The 13743-nt window shown below is 49.1% G+C and overlaps 1 protein-coding gene across 1 annotated transcript; it reads left to right on the top strand.

Moving 5' to 3' along the window:
• Positions 1-218: 218 nt before the first annotated feature.
• On the top strand, positions 219-13713 carry AP1M1 (adaptor related protein complex 1 subunit mu 1). Its single transcript, XM_079960797.1, has 12 exons — positions 219-385; positions 2566-2722; positions 3702-3769; positions 4505-4635; positions 4993-5140; positions 5804-5930; positions 6887-7029; positions 7701-7772; positions 7995-8153; positions 10389-10514; positions 11448-11523; positions 12289-13713. The coding sequence occupies exons 1-12, from the start codon at positions 344-346 to the stop codon at positions 12309-12311; spliced, it is 1272 nt and encodes a 423-aa protein (XP_079816923.1). The 5' UTR covers positions 219-343; the 3' UTR covers positions 12312-13713.
• The last annotated feature ends 30 nt before the right edge of the window (positions 13714-13743 follow it).

Genomic DNA, 13743 nt, shown 5'->3' with positions numbered 1-13743 from the left:
CGGCGACGTCATGACGCGCGCGCCCAGAGAGAGAGAGAGGGACGCTCTAATATTACGCCATGACGCGCGCGCCGAGAGAGAGAGAGAGAGAGGGACGCTCTAATATTACGCCATGACGCGCGCGCCGAGAGAGCAAGAGGTAGAGGGCCGCTCTAGCTGTACGTCACCACCCGCGCGCCGGAAGGGAGCGCCGCTCTAGCCCTCGCGTGTCGTTGGTGCGGCCTCTCCAGCTCCGAGGCGGGGAAGCGGCGCCTGCGAGCTCGCCGAGGCCGCTGCTGCTGCTGCTGCTCTTGCCCGGGAGGGGTCGCCTGTGGGCCTCGCCGCCCCCCCCGAGCGCCTCGCCATGTCCGCCAGCGCCGTCTACGTGCTGGACCTCAAAGGGAAGGTGAGCCTCCCTGGGCAGGAGCAGTCTACCCGCCTCCGCCTGGCAGGGAAAAGCGGGGGGGGGAGGGGCCGGGGGGCTCCAGTGGGCCTCCTCCCCCCCCCCCAAGGGATGAGCAGAGGAAAAGGGAATGGAGCCTCCCTGGCCAAAAGCAGCCCACTTGGCCAGGACTCGGAAGGCAGCCCTGTCACGTCTGAAAGGTTACAGATAGGTAGCCGTGTTGGTCTGCCATAGTCAAAACAAAATAAAAAAAATTTCCTTCCAGTAGCACCTTAAAGACCAACTAAGTTAGTTCTTGGTATGAGCTTTCGTGTGCATGCACACTTCTTCAGATACACGGAAACAGAAGTCACCAGACCCTTCTATATAGTGAGAAGGTGGGGAGGGGTATTACTCAGAAGGGTGGTGGGATTGGGTGATTGGCAGATAGCTGTGATGAGCCTGTTGACGACTCTTAACGACTGCAATAGGTCTTACAGGAAAAAGCAAGGGGTGAGAAGGTGAAAAATGGCTTTGTCGTGTATAATGAGATAAGAATCCAATGTCTTTGTTCAGACCAGGTCTCTCCATGGTTTTAAGTTTGGTGATAAGTTGCAATTCAGCAGCTTCTCTTTCCAGTCTATTTCTGAAATGCCTTTGTAATAGAACAGCTACTTTGAGATCTTGTATAGAATGTCCTGGGAGATTGAAGTGTTCTTCTACTGGTTTCTCTGTCTTGTGATTCCTGATGTCGGATTTATGTCCGTTTATTCTTTGGCGTAAGGTTTGGCCTGTTTGTCCAATATAGAGAGCTGAAGGACACTGTTGGCATTTGATGGCATACACAATGTTAGACGATGAGCAATTAAATAGTCCCGAGATGGTATGTGTGATGTTGTTGGGGCCAGTAATGGTGTTGTCCGGGTGTATGTGGCAGCAAAGTTGGCATCTGGGTTGGTGTCTGAAAGGCTTGACGTTTGGTTGCGATTTTTATTATACATAATTATATACAGTGGTACCTCGGGTTAAGTACTCAATTCGTTCCGGAGGCCCGTACTTAACCTGAAACTGTTCTTAACCTGAAGCACCACTTTAGCTAATGGGGCTTCTGTGCGATTTCTGTTCTCATCCTGAAGCAAAGTTCTTAACCCGAAGCACTATTTCTGGGTTAGCGGAGTCTGTAACCTGAAGCGTATGTAACCCGAGGTACCACTGTATATATATATATATATATCCTGTAAGCCACCCAGAGTGGCTGGGGAAATGCTGATAGATGGCCGGGTTGGAATAATAAAATTAGGATGATATGGGGTCAGAAGCTGCCCCGGGGTGGCTGGGGTATAAATAATAAATAATAATAATATCAATATCATCATCATCATTATTATTAGCGACCGGGGAGTTAGCTGGATGGGGTACTAATACTAGTATTTATATTAATGCTAATTATTATTATTATTGATGACCAGGGAGGGGGTCATCCAGCTGGGGTGCTTTTATTATTAATATTAGTGACCAGAGAGTTAGCTTGATGGAGTACCAACACTAGTATTAATACTAATACTAATTATCATTATATTAGTATTATTATTGACAACCTGGGAGTCATCTGGCTGCAGTATAAATACTAATTCTTCTCCTTCTTCTTGGGGACCAGGGAGTTAGCTGGATGGGATGCCAATTCTATTTTATTTTTTTTGAAATATTTTTATTGAATTCTTTTTCATAAAAACAAAAACAAAAAAAAGCAGATACAAGAAAGAAATCAAGAAATAACAAACAAAGGTACCAATTCTAGTATTGATACTAATACGAATAATTATCTTTATTATTGACGACCAGAGAGTCATCCAGCTGGGGTATAAATACTAATACTATTTATGCTAATACTTCTTCTTCTTATTATTATTAGTGACCAGGGAGTTAGCTCCTAGAGGAAGTCCCTGGCTGTCACTGGGCAGGGGCTGCCTTTTTTTTGCAAAAGGAGCCCTGCAGCCTGTAGATTTCTGGCCCTCGCTCCTTCTTGAAAGCAGGAAGCCAGTGGTTTCCTTCTGGGCCCCGGACGAGCTGGTGGTGCTTCTGCAGGGGACATGACTGAACTGAGCAATATCATGGTTTAGACTTCCGTTTCAGCTGCTAAAGATTCTCTCTTTTTCCTCTCTCTCTCTGCCCCAAACCACCCCACACGCTCCTGCCGATTCCAGGTCCTCATCTGCAGAAATTACCGCGGAGATGTGGACATGTCGGAAGTCGAGCATTTCATGCCGATCCTCATGGAGAAGGAAGAGGAAGGGACTCTGTCTCCCATCCTGGCCCACGGAGGCGTCCGATTTATGTGGATCAAGCACAACAACTTATATTGTATCCTTTGCCAAAGCAAAACGTGCAAGTTCTTCTGCTTGGAGGGCCGCTTCACGATACAAGGCAGATGGTTGCTATGAAGGAGGTGGGCCTTCTCCGTGGCAGCCCCCACCTTCCTGAAATCCCCTTTTTATAAGAATTCCAAGGTCCCAAATATAAAATACTGTATTTTTCCATGTAGAACACCCCCCCTACTTGTAGTTACTTATATATTTTGTGAGATGTGTCGTACGATATATACATCATTTTGAAGTGGCTTGTTTGTATACTCCGAATGACTTCATAACCGATTAAATATTCACCAACAATTATTCGCCAGCGTGTTGCATTTGCATGTTTGTAGATTGTTACCTTTTGCAACACAGGGGCTTGTGTTCATTTAAATCTAGCCAATGCCAGGAAAAGCTCTGCCGTGCTTCATCCTGGTAGATTTCACATGCTTAAATTTAGCATTGTTAATCCGCCTTCTGGCATTTGGTCAACAGGGAGGCAAGTTTGCAAAGCGAAGCGTATAAAATGTACAGTGGTGCCCCGCAAGACGAACGCCTCGCAAGACGGAAAACCCGCCAGACGAAAGGGTTTTCCGTTTTGGAGGCGCTTCGCTAAACGAATTTCTCTATGGGCTTGCCTCGCAAGACGAAAATGTCTTGTGAGTTCCCGCGGGTTTTTTCGCTCCCCCCCTTTCCTAAGCCGCTAAGCCGCTTATCAGCTGTTCCGCTGATAAGCCACTTAACAGCTGATCGCTAAAAGCCGCTAGACTGCTAATAGCGCTAATCCGCTAAGCCGTCAATGGGCTTGCTTCGCAAGACGAAAAAACCGCTAGACGAAGAGAATCGCGGAATGGATTCTCTTCGTCTTGCGAGGCACCACTGTAAAAGAAATACAGAGAACCGTCAAATTGAAAACCTGCAAATGTGTTTCTTGATGCTCCCCCCCACCCTTTTAAGCGACAAACTCCTCAACACTGCCCCCCTCCCAGTGGTTGCCACCTCTAAGAAGAACGCCTGTGTCTCTCTGGTGTTCTCGTTCCTCTACAAGGTCGTTCAGGTAAGTGTGACAATTACTGTGTTCCTGCAGATGTACTGAGTCAGAGATGCTGAGGCCCTGAGGGTTTTCCCCCATATGGATTTTGTCATGCCCTTGGGCGAAGGAGCCTAATACAGCGGTCCCTTGGTTCTCAACCCAAACCAAGGAAGCAGCTGTTCCGGTTGGCGAACTTCCTTCGGAAGCCGAAAGTGCTCCGATTTGAGTGCCACACTTCCATTTTGAGTATTACGCTGAGGTCGGTCTGGTATTGCTATTTATTTTGGATTTTTGCGGCTCTTTTTGTTTTTGTGATTGTGTGGAACCCAGTTCAGCTACTGACTGATTGATTGTGTGACTGCAGTATGTCGTTTATTGCTTTCATTTTATGGATTAGTGGTCTCGTTAGATAGTAGAATTCATGTTGAACGGCTGTTTTAGGGGTTGTTTTTAAAAGTCTGGAACGGATTGATCCGTTTTGCATGACTTTCTATGGGAAAGCACGCCTTGGTTTTGGAACGCTTTAGTTTTGGAACGGTCTTCCGGAACGGATTAAGTTTGAGGACCAAGGTATCACCGTACAGGATTAAACCAACAATGATGGAGGTATCTGGGGTGGTTGTCAAATGCATTCCCCACCTTTCCAGCGTTAGCAGTTTCAAAGGTTGTGAACAACCTTTTTTTATTTGAGGAGACCTGCTACCTGCCACTTTAACACTTCGTCCTGGGTGACCTTGTGCTGTTTCTTGACCGTTTCAGGTGTTTTCCGAGTATTTCAAAGAGCTGGAGGAAGAGAGCATCCGAGACAACTTTGTGATCATTTACGAACTCTTAGACGAGCTGATGGATTTCGGATACCCGCAGACCACAGACAGCAAGATTTTACAAGAGTAAGTGTCTGGGCTGAATCTCCGAGAGAAGCAGCCGGAGACTCAAAATTGGCTGCTGAAATCTTGGCAGGAGGAGGAGAGAGTTGCTACCGATGGGTGGTGGGCCTTTTCTGCGGTGGCTCCCCGCTTGCAAATGTCTGAGCTCAGGAGCTGCTGCTGTGTAGACTTAGTCTAGAGACACAAATTGGGGTTTGAGGGAGAAGAGATCGGTGGTGTGTCCCTCTGTCTGGCCTGGTTGGACTGGGCTTAAACCTCTTAGTCATTTTCCGGCCAGCTGGGGAATTGTTTTAAGCATGTCTCTGGGGCGGAAAGGTGCAGAGCGTTGCGTTTTGACTTCCTGCCTGTGTTTTCGGAAAGGTACATCACCCAAGAAGGTCACAAGCTGGAGACAGGAGCGCCGCGCCCTCCGGCCACCGTTACCAACGCCGTGTCTTGGCGTTCGGAAGGGATCAAGTACCGGAAAAACGAGGTCTTCCTGGACGTCATTGAATCGGTGAACCTCTTGGTGAGTATGCCTTTCTGCTTATGAGCTTTCGGAGGAAGGTCCCTTACGCTTGTAGGGTGTGGACCCATTGCGCTGGGGGCGGCGTTATAAGAGGGCCCTCCCCGGGAGGATGTGCACACCCCACGGCCTGCACAAAGATGACCGGAGAGGGAGAGTCCACTGCCCTCGGCTCCATCGCCAAATCTCCCTTCCTTCTAAGAACAGCATTCAAAATTAGGCACCTTCACTATCATCTGCTTGACGACCAAGAGAAGATGCCTGCACCCTGGCCTGTTTTTGCATGCTTAACGCCCCACCCTGTAGAATTCTGTCTGCTATATTTTATCTGCACTGCTGGGATCAATTTCGGGAAGCGAAATGCTTTTCCTGTGCAGCCTGAGCTTGCAAGTTCGATAATGTCAACCACGAGATGGTTGAAGGACGAGGAAACCCTCTGATCCAGTGACCTGGAAGCTGACCATTTGACCTCCACGTTTTGGGGTGGGGGCTGGAGAATTTCCTCGCGTCTGTTCTTGCCTCCGCACACTCACTTGATCTGTCTATACCCCTCGGCCGTCGCCTGAGCTGTTGTCATCGGCCGGCAGGCCTCAAAAAGTGGCCTTCTGCGGCTGGCCGGCGCCTTGTCGGTCCTCGTCCAGTGATCCCCCCTCCCTCCCGCCCCAGGTGAGCGCCAACGGGAATGTTCTGCGCAGCGAGATTGTGGGCTCCATCAAAATGAGGGTCTTCCTCTCCGGGATGCCAGAACTCCGCCTGGGCTTAAACGACAAAGTCCTCTTCGACAACACTGGCCGTGAGTATGTCTGCGGCGGCTCCCAAAACGTTTTGGGTTCTTTCCTTGCCTCTTTGAGGAATTCACCCTTTGCGCGGAGAGAGGTGGGTCAGGATCGGGGCGTCTTTTCAACTACAGTGGTGCCTTAGTTCTCAAACACAGAAAACCCGGAAGTGAGTGTTCTGGTTTTCGAACGTTTTTTGGAAGCCAAACTTCCAGTGCGGCTGTCGGCTGTTGTTTCCGGGGCGCCTGCACCAGTCAGTAGCCGCACCTTGGTTTTCCGAACATTTCAGAAGTCAAACAGACTTCCGGAACGGATTACGTTTGGCACTTTTGTTTTTGCTCTTTATTTTGTGTTTTTGTTTTCTCAGGCTTTTTCGGTTCATTTGTTTTTGTGACTGTGCCGAACCCAGTTCAGCTACTGATGGATTGGTTGTGTGACTGCGGAAATGGATAAAAGCCCCTCACCCAAACAATGACTATCATCAGTGCGGGGAAGAAAAAATAATAATTTTAATTGCTATCATCTACAATACTGTCTTCTTTATTTTATAGCACAGTACATTGTTTATTGCTTTCATTTTATGGATCAATGGTCTCGATAGATAGTAAAATTCACGTTAAATGGCTGTTTTAGGGGTTGTTTTTAAAAGTCTGGAATGGATTAATCCATTTTGCATGACTTTCTATGGGAAAGCAGTGCTCCTTGGTTTTGGAACGCTTTGGTTTTGGAATGGACTTCTGGAATGGATTAAAATTGAGAACCAAGGGGGATGTTTGTGTGTGTGAGTAGGAAAACAGATTCTCCCTTGCATGTTCAGGGCCACTTGTCTCTCTGCAGCATCCCTCCTTATTCCCAAATCATTGCCAGTTCTCCTTCCTGGACAGTTAGCGCCACGTCAGGGCAAAATAACTGCAGGCTCTTTTTATTTTAAAATTTAATCTTCATCTTCTTCTTCTTCTTCTTTTCCCTCCAGGAGGCAAAAGCAAATCTGTGGAACTGGAGGATGTGAAGTTCCACCAGTGCGTCCGTCTCTCTCGCTTCGAAAATGACAGGACTATTTCGTTCATCCCGCCCGATGGGGAGTTTGAGCTCATGTCTTATCGCCTGAACACTCACGTGAGTCTGTGTTGATCCGAGGGCAGGAGCAAACCCCTTCCTTATGCCTTCCCCCCTTCCTTTCTGTTGCTTTCTTCTTCCCTTCAGTCTAGCCTGGTGTTTTCCAAACTTGGGTCTCCAGCTTCTTTGGGACAACAGTTTGGCCCAGTATACCTGAAGGAGCATCTCCACCCCCATTGTTCAGCCCGGACACCGGGGTCCATCTCCCGAGGGCCTCCTGGCGGTTCCCTCCCTGCAAGAAGCCAAGTTACAGGGAACCAGGCAGAGGGCCTTCTCGGTGGTGGCACCCACCCTGTGGAACGCCCTCCTGTCAGATGTCAAGGAGATAAACAGCTACCTGACTTTTAGAAGACGTCTGAAGGCAGCCCTGTTTAGGGAAGCTTTTAATGTCTGATGTTTTATTGTGCTTTTAATATTCTGTTGGGAGCCGCCCAGAGTGGCTGGGGAAACCCGGCTAGATGGGCAGCGTATAAATATTGAATTCTTATTGCTATTACTATGCTAGACCTTCCATGCAAAATCCTCTCCCAAATTATTGGCCTGGTTGCCAGCCCAGAGAGTGACCCCTCTTCTTCCCAGCCGCTGTGTCCGGAGGCTTTCCTGCTTTCCACTCGCGGTACCTATCCTGACTGAGCAGGCTCCTGAAACCCCTTTCCTCTCTTCGCCCGCAGGTGAAACCCCTGATCTGGATCGAGTCGGTCATAGAAAAGCATTCCCACAGCCGCATAGAGTATATGATCAAGGTGAGCGGGATCCTCCCTCTGTCTCTTTTGGGGTGACTGGAAGTCACAACGGAAGCTGTGTTGTAAGAATACAATTCACCCTATGTAAATTGTATTACACTTTGGTTCTTTTTGACTGGCAGTAATTTTTCTTTTTGAAACTAATAAAGCAATATGGGGGGGTGGGGAGGACGGACAAAAAACGAGATTCCCGTTTCTCCTTTGTGCTGGTCTCTCTCTTAGGCAAAGAGCCAGTTCAAGCGCAGGTCGACAGCCAACAATGTGGAAATCCACATCCCTGTCCCGAACGACGCAGATTCGCCAAAGTTCAAAACCACCGTCGGGAGCGTGAAGTGGGTGCCCGAGAACAGCGCCATCGTCTGGTCGGTCAAGTCTTTCCCGGTAAGCCTGTCTGGGTTTTTGGGGTGCAGGGCGGGATATAGGTTTGATGAGGCCCTCAGCTCCTGAAGGAAATGGGGCCCTTTATATGTCCGGCTGTCCTTTGTCAACAAATTGCGGCTGTTTTTTGTGTTGAATATATGCTCTATGGGCATTTATGGACCCAATAGGTATCAAGCCATTTGCACACGTTGCCCTGCAACCAGTCCATGCAGAATGTAGGCACCCTATATGTAGAAAGGAGCAAACCAGGGATATTTTAGGGCATAGCTGTCAACCTTTCCCTTTTCTTGCGAGGAATCCTATTTGGAATAAGGGAGTTTCCCTTAAAAAAAGGGAGAAGTTGACAGCTATGTTTTAGGGAGCAGGCTAGCAGGCAGGGCCCATGACTCACATCATAGGAGCCTACACAACACAAAACACGGTTGCTGGATGTAGGTTTTATTTTATTTGTTTTTTATCTTATATTTTGGAAATGGACATCCAGTCTTTTTCCTTTACTTTTTTGGGGGGCCCCCAAGTGAGTGGGGCCCTAAGTTAGAGCTTGTTTAGCTTAGACGTGAATCTGGCACAGTTGGGGTGTCTGGAAAGAGAGGAACCCCTGACCCCGTAGAGAAGCGATCAAGTTGGTTTGGGGATCTGACTGGGGCCACTTTTGGAACAGTGGCTCCACCCCTCGCTTGGCCCCCATTTAGCACCTCTGAACGTTGCGAGACTTTTGTGGGTGAGCTGAGAGTTTGTTTGGACCCCGGGTGAGAACCCAGAGGCCGAGATGGAGGGCATGTCAGAAGGCAAATGAACCGATACTAATTTTTATTTGTTGCTGTTGAGTCGTTTAGTCGTGTCCGCCTCTTTGTGACCCCCTGGACCAGAGCACACCAGGCCCTCCTGTCTTCCACTGCCTCCCCCAGTTTGGTCAGACTCATGCTGGTAGCTTCGAGAACACTGTCCCACCATCTCGTCCTCTGTCGTCCCCTTCTCCTTGCGCCCTCCATCTTTCCCAACATCAGGGTCTTCTCCAGGGAGTCTTCTCTTCTCCTGAGGTGGCCAAAGTCTTGGAGCCTCAGCTTCAGGATCTGTACTTCCAGTGAGCACTCAGGGCTGATTTCCTTCACGATGGAGAGGTTTGATCTTCTTGCAGTCCATGAGACTCTCAAGAGTCTCCTCCAGCACCAGAATTCAAAAGCATCCATTCTTCGGCCATCAGCCTTCTATACAGTGGTGCCTCGGAAGTCGAACGTCCATTCGACTTCCAAAACACTCAAGAAACCACGCGTGGCTTCCACGAAGCCGTAGAACCTGCTTCGGACATTTGGGTTTGCCTCGCTCGACTGGGAACAGGGAATTCTGAGGGTCTTGTGGTCTGGAAGGAAGGGAGAAGGCAGCCCTTCCCAGTCTAGCCTGGCTCCCTCCATCCTCCTTAGGGGGCTTATAAATGGTTCCAGCACTTGTCTGATAATAAATGTTGGAAATGTAAAGAACACGAAGGAACATTCTTTCACCTCTGGTGGACCTGCCCTAGAGTGAAGGCCTTCTGGGAAATGATATATAATGAGTTGAAAAAGGTATTTAAGTATACCTTTACTAAGAAACCAGAGGCCTTCCTTCTGGGCATTGTCGGCCAGAAGGTGTTAAAGAAGGACCGAACATTTTTTATGTATGCAACAACGGCAGCAAGGATACTCATCGCTAAGAGCTGGAAAACTCAAGATCTACCCACACTGGAAGAGTGGCAGATGCAGCTGATGGACTATATGCAACTGGCCGAGATGACTGGCAGAATCCGAGACCTGGGAGAAGAGAGGGTTGAAGAAGACTGGAAGAAATTCAAGATTTATTTACAAAAGTACTGTAATTTGGTTGAATGTTAAGAAGGATGCTAGATCATAAATAATTGCCTACCATTGAATTAGATTTGAACTTGACGATAAGAGAGATTGAGGAAAACATAAAATCTTTGGAGATTAGATTAAATTAACCGAGCAAGACTTAAGAATATAAATAAGATGATAAATTGCTGGAAAAAATTTATAATGATGTAAGTGGGAGTGGGAGACGTGAGGGAGTCCAAAGAAGTTCTGGAAAATGTGTTATGACCCATGCTATATTGTTTATTATTTTGGCATTTTGTATCTAAAAAATCTTAATAAATATTTATAAAAAAAAAAAAAAATAAATGGTTCCAGCACAATTCAGGGAGGGGAGCTGTGAGCCCTGTCTTTTTCTCTTTCCCCGCAGGGGGGGAAGGAGTACTTGATGCGCGCTCACTTTGGGCTCCCCAGCGTGGAAGCAGAGGACAAAGAGGGGAAGCCACCCATCAGCGTTAAGTTCGAAATCCCGTATTTCACCACTTCCGGCATCCAGGTAATAAGCTCTTTGCTGTCGGGGGGGACAGAATGGTGGGGGGCTGGGGGTTGTCCGCTGTGAAGACGGGGGGCTGGGCTAAGCAAGGCATCCCGCCAGTCCCGCAGTTTCCTACTTTGGCCGTCATGCTCACTAATTCTACAAAGTTCTGTTAATTTACGCAACCATCAATATCAATGGGAACGTTTTTACCTGGTGTATAATGAAGGCGCCAGGCGAACTTCCCTGGGGAGAGCATTCCACAAACGGAGCCACTGCATATAAGGCCAGGCACTCGTGTTGCTACCATAGCTGCCAACCGTCCCTTATTTGGCAGGAAAGTCCCTTATCCCAGCGCCGTGTCCCGCTGCTGTCCCTTATTGATGATGTCCCTTAAATTTCCCGGGTTTCAAAGGAAGCAGCTCCTCTCCCTCCCTCCCTGCCGGCCAGGGAGGAGGGAGGCTCCAACTGGGTTGCTTGGCTGTGTTGCTCACCCAATAAGGAGTCTGAGAACAACTGGGGGGTGGAGCTTGCATGCCTTGTGCCCATCAAATCGGCCGCCTTGCCTGGGGACTCGCCTTTGCTCAGCGCTTCCCAGCGGAGAGGTGACGGTGGTTTTCCTTGCTGCATCCCCTTTGCCGGGTTGCTGCGCTGTGGGAACCACCCCTTGAGGCTTCGCTTGGCTGCTGGCTGGGCTTTCTGCCTTTGGCTCAGAGGGACTCAGAAGTTGAACATACCTGTGCTGGGAAAATCCCTTATTTTGGCTGCTGATCCCTTATTTCCGAGGCTGCTGGTCCCTTATTTTCAAATCTGTAAGTTGACAGCTATGGTTGCCACCCTCTGCATTTCTCGAGGAGGAGGCACACGAAGGAAGATGATCTCAGGGTCCAGGTAGGTTCATATGGAGAGAGGAAGTGACTCGCTCTGCTTTTCTCCCCCCCCCCCCCTGCGCAGGTACGCTACTTGAAGATAATTGAGAAGAGTGGGTACCAGGCCCTGCCTTGGGTCCGCTACATCACTCAGAACGGAGGTAGGTGGAGAAGCGGCTTGACCCGTGCCTGTGGCGCGTGTTCTTTCCCCTCCTTGCACCTGGGAAAGGGGTAACGGTCTGGGGCGGGGCTTGCCTTGTTGGTGTTGCAAATACAGTGGTGCCCCGCAAGACGAATGCCTCGCAAGACGAAAAACTCGCTAGACGAAAGGGTTTTCCGTCTTTTGAGGTGCTTCGCAAGACGAATTTCCCTATGGGCTTGCTTCGCAAGACGAAAAATCGGGCGAGTTCTTGCGAGTTTTTTCCCTCCGCCCCCCTTTTTCTAAGCCGCTAAGCCGCTAATAGCCGTGCTTCGCAAGACGAAAAAACCGCAAGACGAAGAGACTCGCGGAACGAATTAATTTCGTCTTGCGAGGCACCACTGTACATGTGTGAATGGCAGCGGAGAACAGGAGGGTCTGGGCTTGTGAAGCAGCAGGAGTAGGGGCTCAACTTATAATAATGTAATAATTTATTATTTATTAAATATTTATTTATTCTTTATTAAAGTTTTGGTCTTCTTGGTTCCTGAGCTTCCTGGTCAGTTTTGCCATTTCGGCATAGCCTAACAGTTTAATTTGCCATTCTTCTCTGGCAGGGACCAGTTCTCCAAATTTTTAAACAAGTTAATAACAAACCAATTCAGATTCAGCACCAGTTTTAAAATGGACTTTTCGCCTTCCCTCCCTCCCTCCTTCTCTGCTCTCAGTAAAACACTTCCTCCTAGTTTCTAAACGTCTCCCGTCCGTTCCTGTTCCTCTGCCCTAGATTACCAACTCCGGACGCAGTGAGGGCCGTCTGAACAGCCACGACCGAGGAAACAGTGCATCTTCCATTTCAGAAACGCGTTTGGTGCTCGGAAGGTGGTGCTCGGAAGGTGGGGAAGGTTTGGCCGGCTGGAAGCGGGACCCAGCCTGAGTCCCAAATCCGGCAGCCTTCGGCACCGACCTTGTGAATGTTTGTGTGTTTCTCTTGTTCAGTGTTAATCACGTTAGGAGTTAGCTGTTGCCCTGAGAGTTAGCCGACCTCAGGAAAAACCTGGCCAGTCTTATTTCTGCACTTCAGAAGCCTGAGCACCGTTTATGCTCCACTTTCCAGAGCCGCTTCTGAGTATTAGCCAAGCCCTTCTTGCCAGAGAAACCCTTGCTTGACCTCTGCGGACGCCCCTCAAAGCCCCCACACTTATTAGCGCAGGCCTGTTTTGCCGACATTCGGAACGGAGACTCCGGACGACGCATTGCTTGCAGAAAACCTGCTCTCTCTCTCTCCTTCCCACGAGGGCAGGGAATTCAGAGCGGATGGACTGAGCAAATTTACACCGATTCTGGAGCCGAGGGGGAAGAACCGATTTCTGCAGTTTTCACAAGCAGCAGCCAAGCTGGCAAATCCATACCTGGACCATGCCGGGCTGCTCCTTGGTGGTAGAAAAGTCCCTGCATCTGGAAAATTAGCCTCATTTTCGGGTGCGGGGAAGCTTCCTTTCCATGTCTGACGCTGCTTTTGAAAAGGCAGCAATCGGGTCTCCCAGCAGAAGAAAACAGGAGCAGTGTTCTTGCGAGTGTCCGGCTTCTAACGGTGTGTGTAGAAAATTGGATGGATGTCGATGCTTTTCTTCCTCTTCCCGCCTCCTCCTCAAGCTCCACCTGCTCCTGAGCAATTTGCCTTTACTCAGTGACCAGTCGGGCTTTGCTGTTTAGGAAGCACATCTTTTTTTCTCCATTTCTGCGTTCCCTTTCTTTCTTTCGTTCCGCCTCCTTCCCTTCCCCGGAACTCTGGCTCGAAACGTATTCAGTGCCGGTAATCCAGTGTTCGAGTCTGCCTTTCCCAAGAGTAAACAAAGCCAAGTTTCGGATCTCATCGCCTTCCTTTAGGCCGCTTTAGAGGCCCTACCGGAGCCACAGGAAAAGATCCATTGTGGATCTTGCTGCGGAAATGGAGACACCCCCGTGATTGCCTGTAAAGGTTTTCTTTGACAGACTGGCTCGGGGTGACGTTTGGGGCCGGGTTAGTGCTACCTGCTGAAGCCAGGTTGAAGACATGGGACCACCGCCGTCCCCTCCTCGCCCCCAGCCGTCGGAACCACCACCAAGCAAGCAAACCACCGTTCCTGCCGAAGAGGCCATTGTTAACTTGTTGCCGAAAAGTCTGTTTCAAATAAATTGAGCTTCTGTTGATCAGTATTTGGGCTGGAAACACTGTCTGGCCTCTGCCTCTTTGTGGGGT

Source organism: Podarcis cretensis (assembly GCF_951804945.1).
Source record: "Podarcis cretensis genome assembly, chromosome: 18".
In the NCBI taxonomy this organism is placed as follows: domain Eukaryota; kingdom Metazoa; phylum Chordata; class Lepidosauria; order Squamata; family Lacertidae; genus Podarcis; species Podarcis cretensis.
The sequence above is the reverse complement of the archived record's forward strand: the minus strand, read 5'-3'. Positions and strand labels throughout refer to the sequence as shown.

Bases quoted from the DNA above. Each gene is read 5' to 3' on its own strand.
- AP1M1 (XM_079960797.1), top strand. From the start codon at position 344: ATGTCCGCCAGCGCCGTCTACGTGCTGGACCTCAAAGGGAAG. The intron at 5,931-6,886 runs GTGAGTATGTCT...TTTTCCCTCCAG, and splicing joins CCTCTTCGACAACACTGGCC to GAGGCAAAAGCAAATCTGTG. The intron at 11,524-12,288 runs GTAGGTGGAGAA...CCTCTGCCCTAG, and splicing joins CTACATCACTCAGAACGGAG to ATTACCAACTCCGGACGCAG.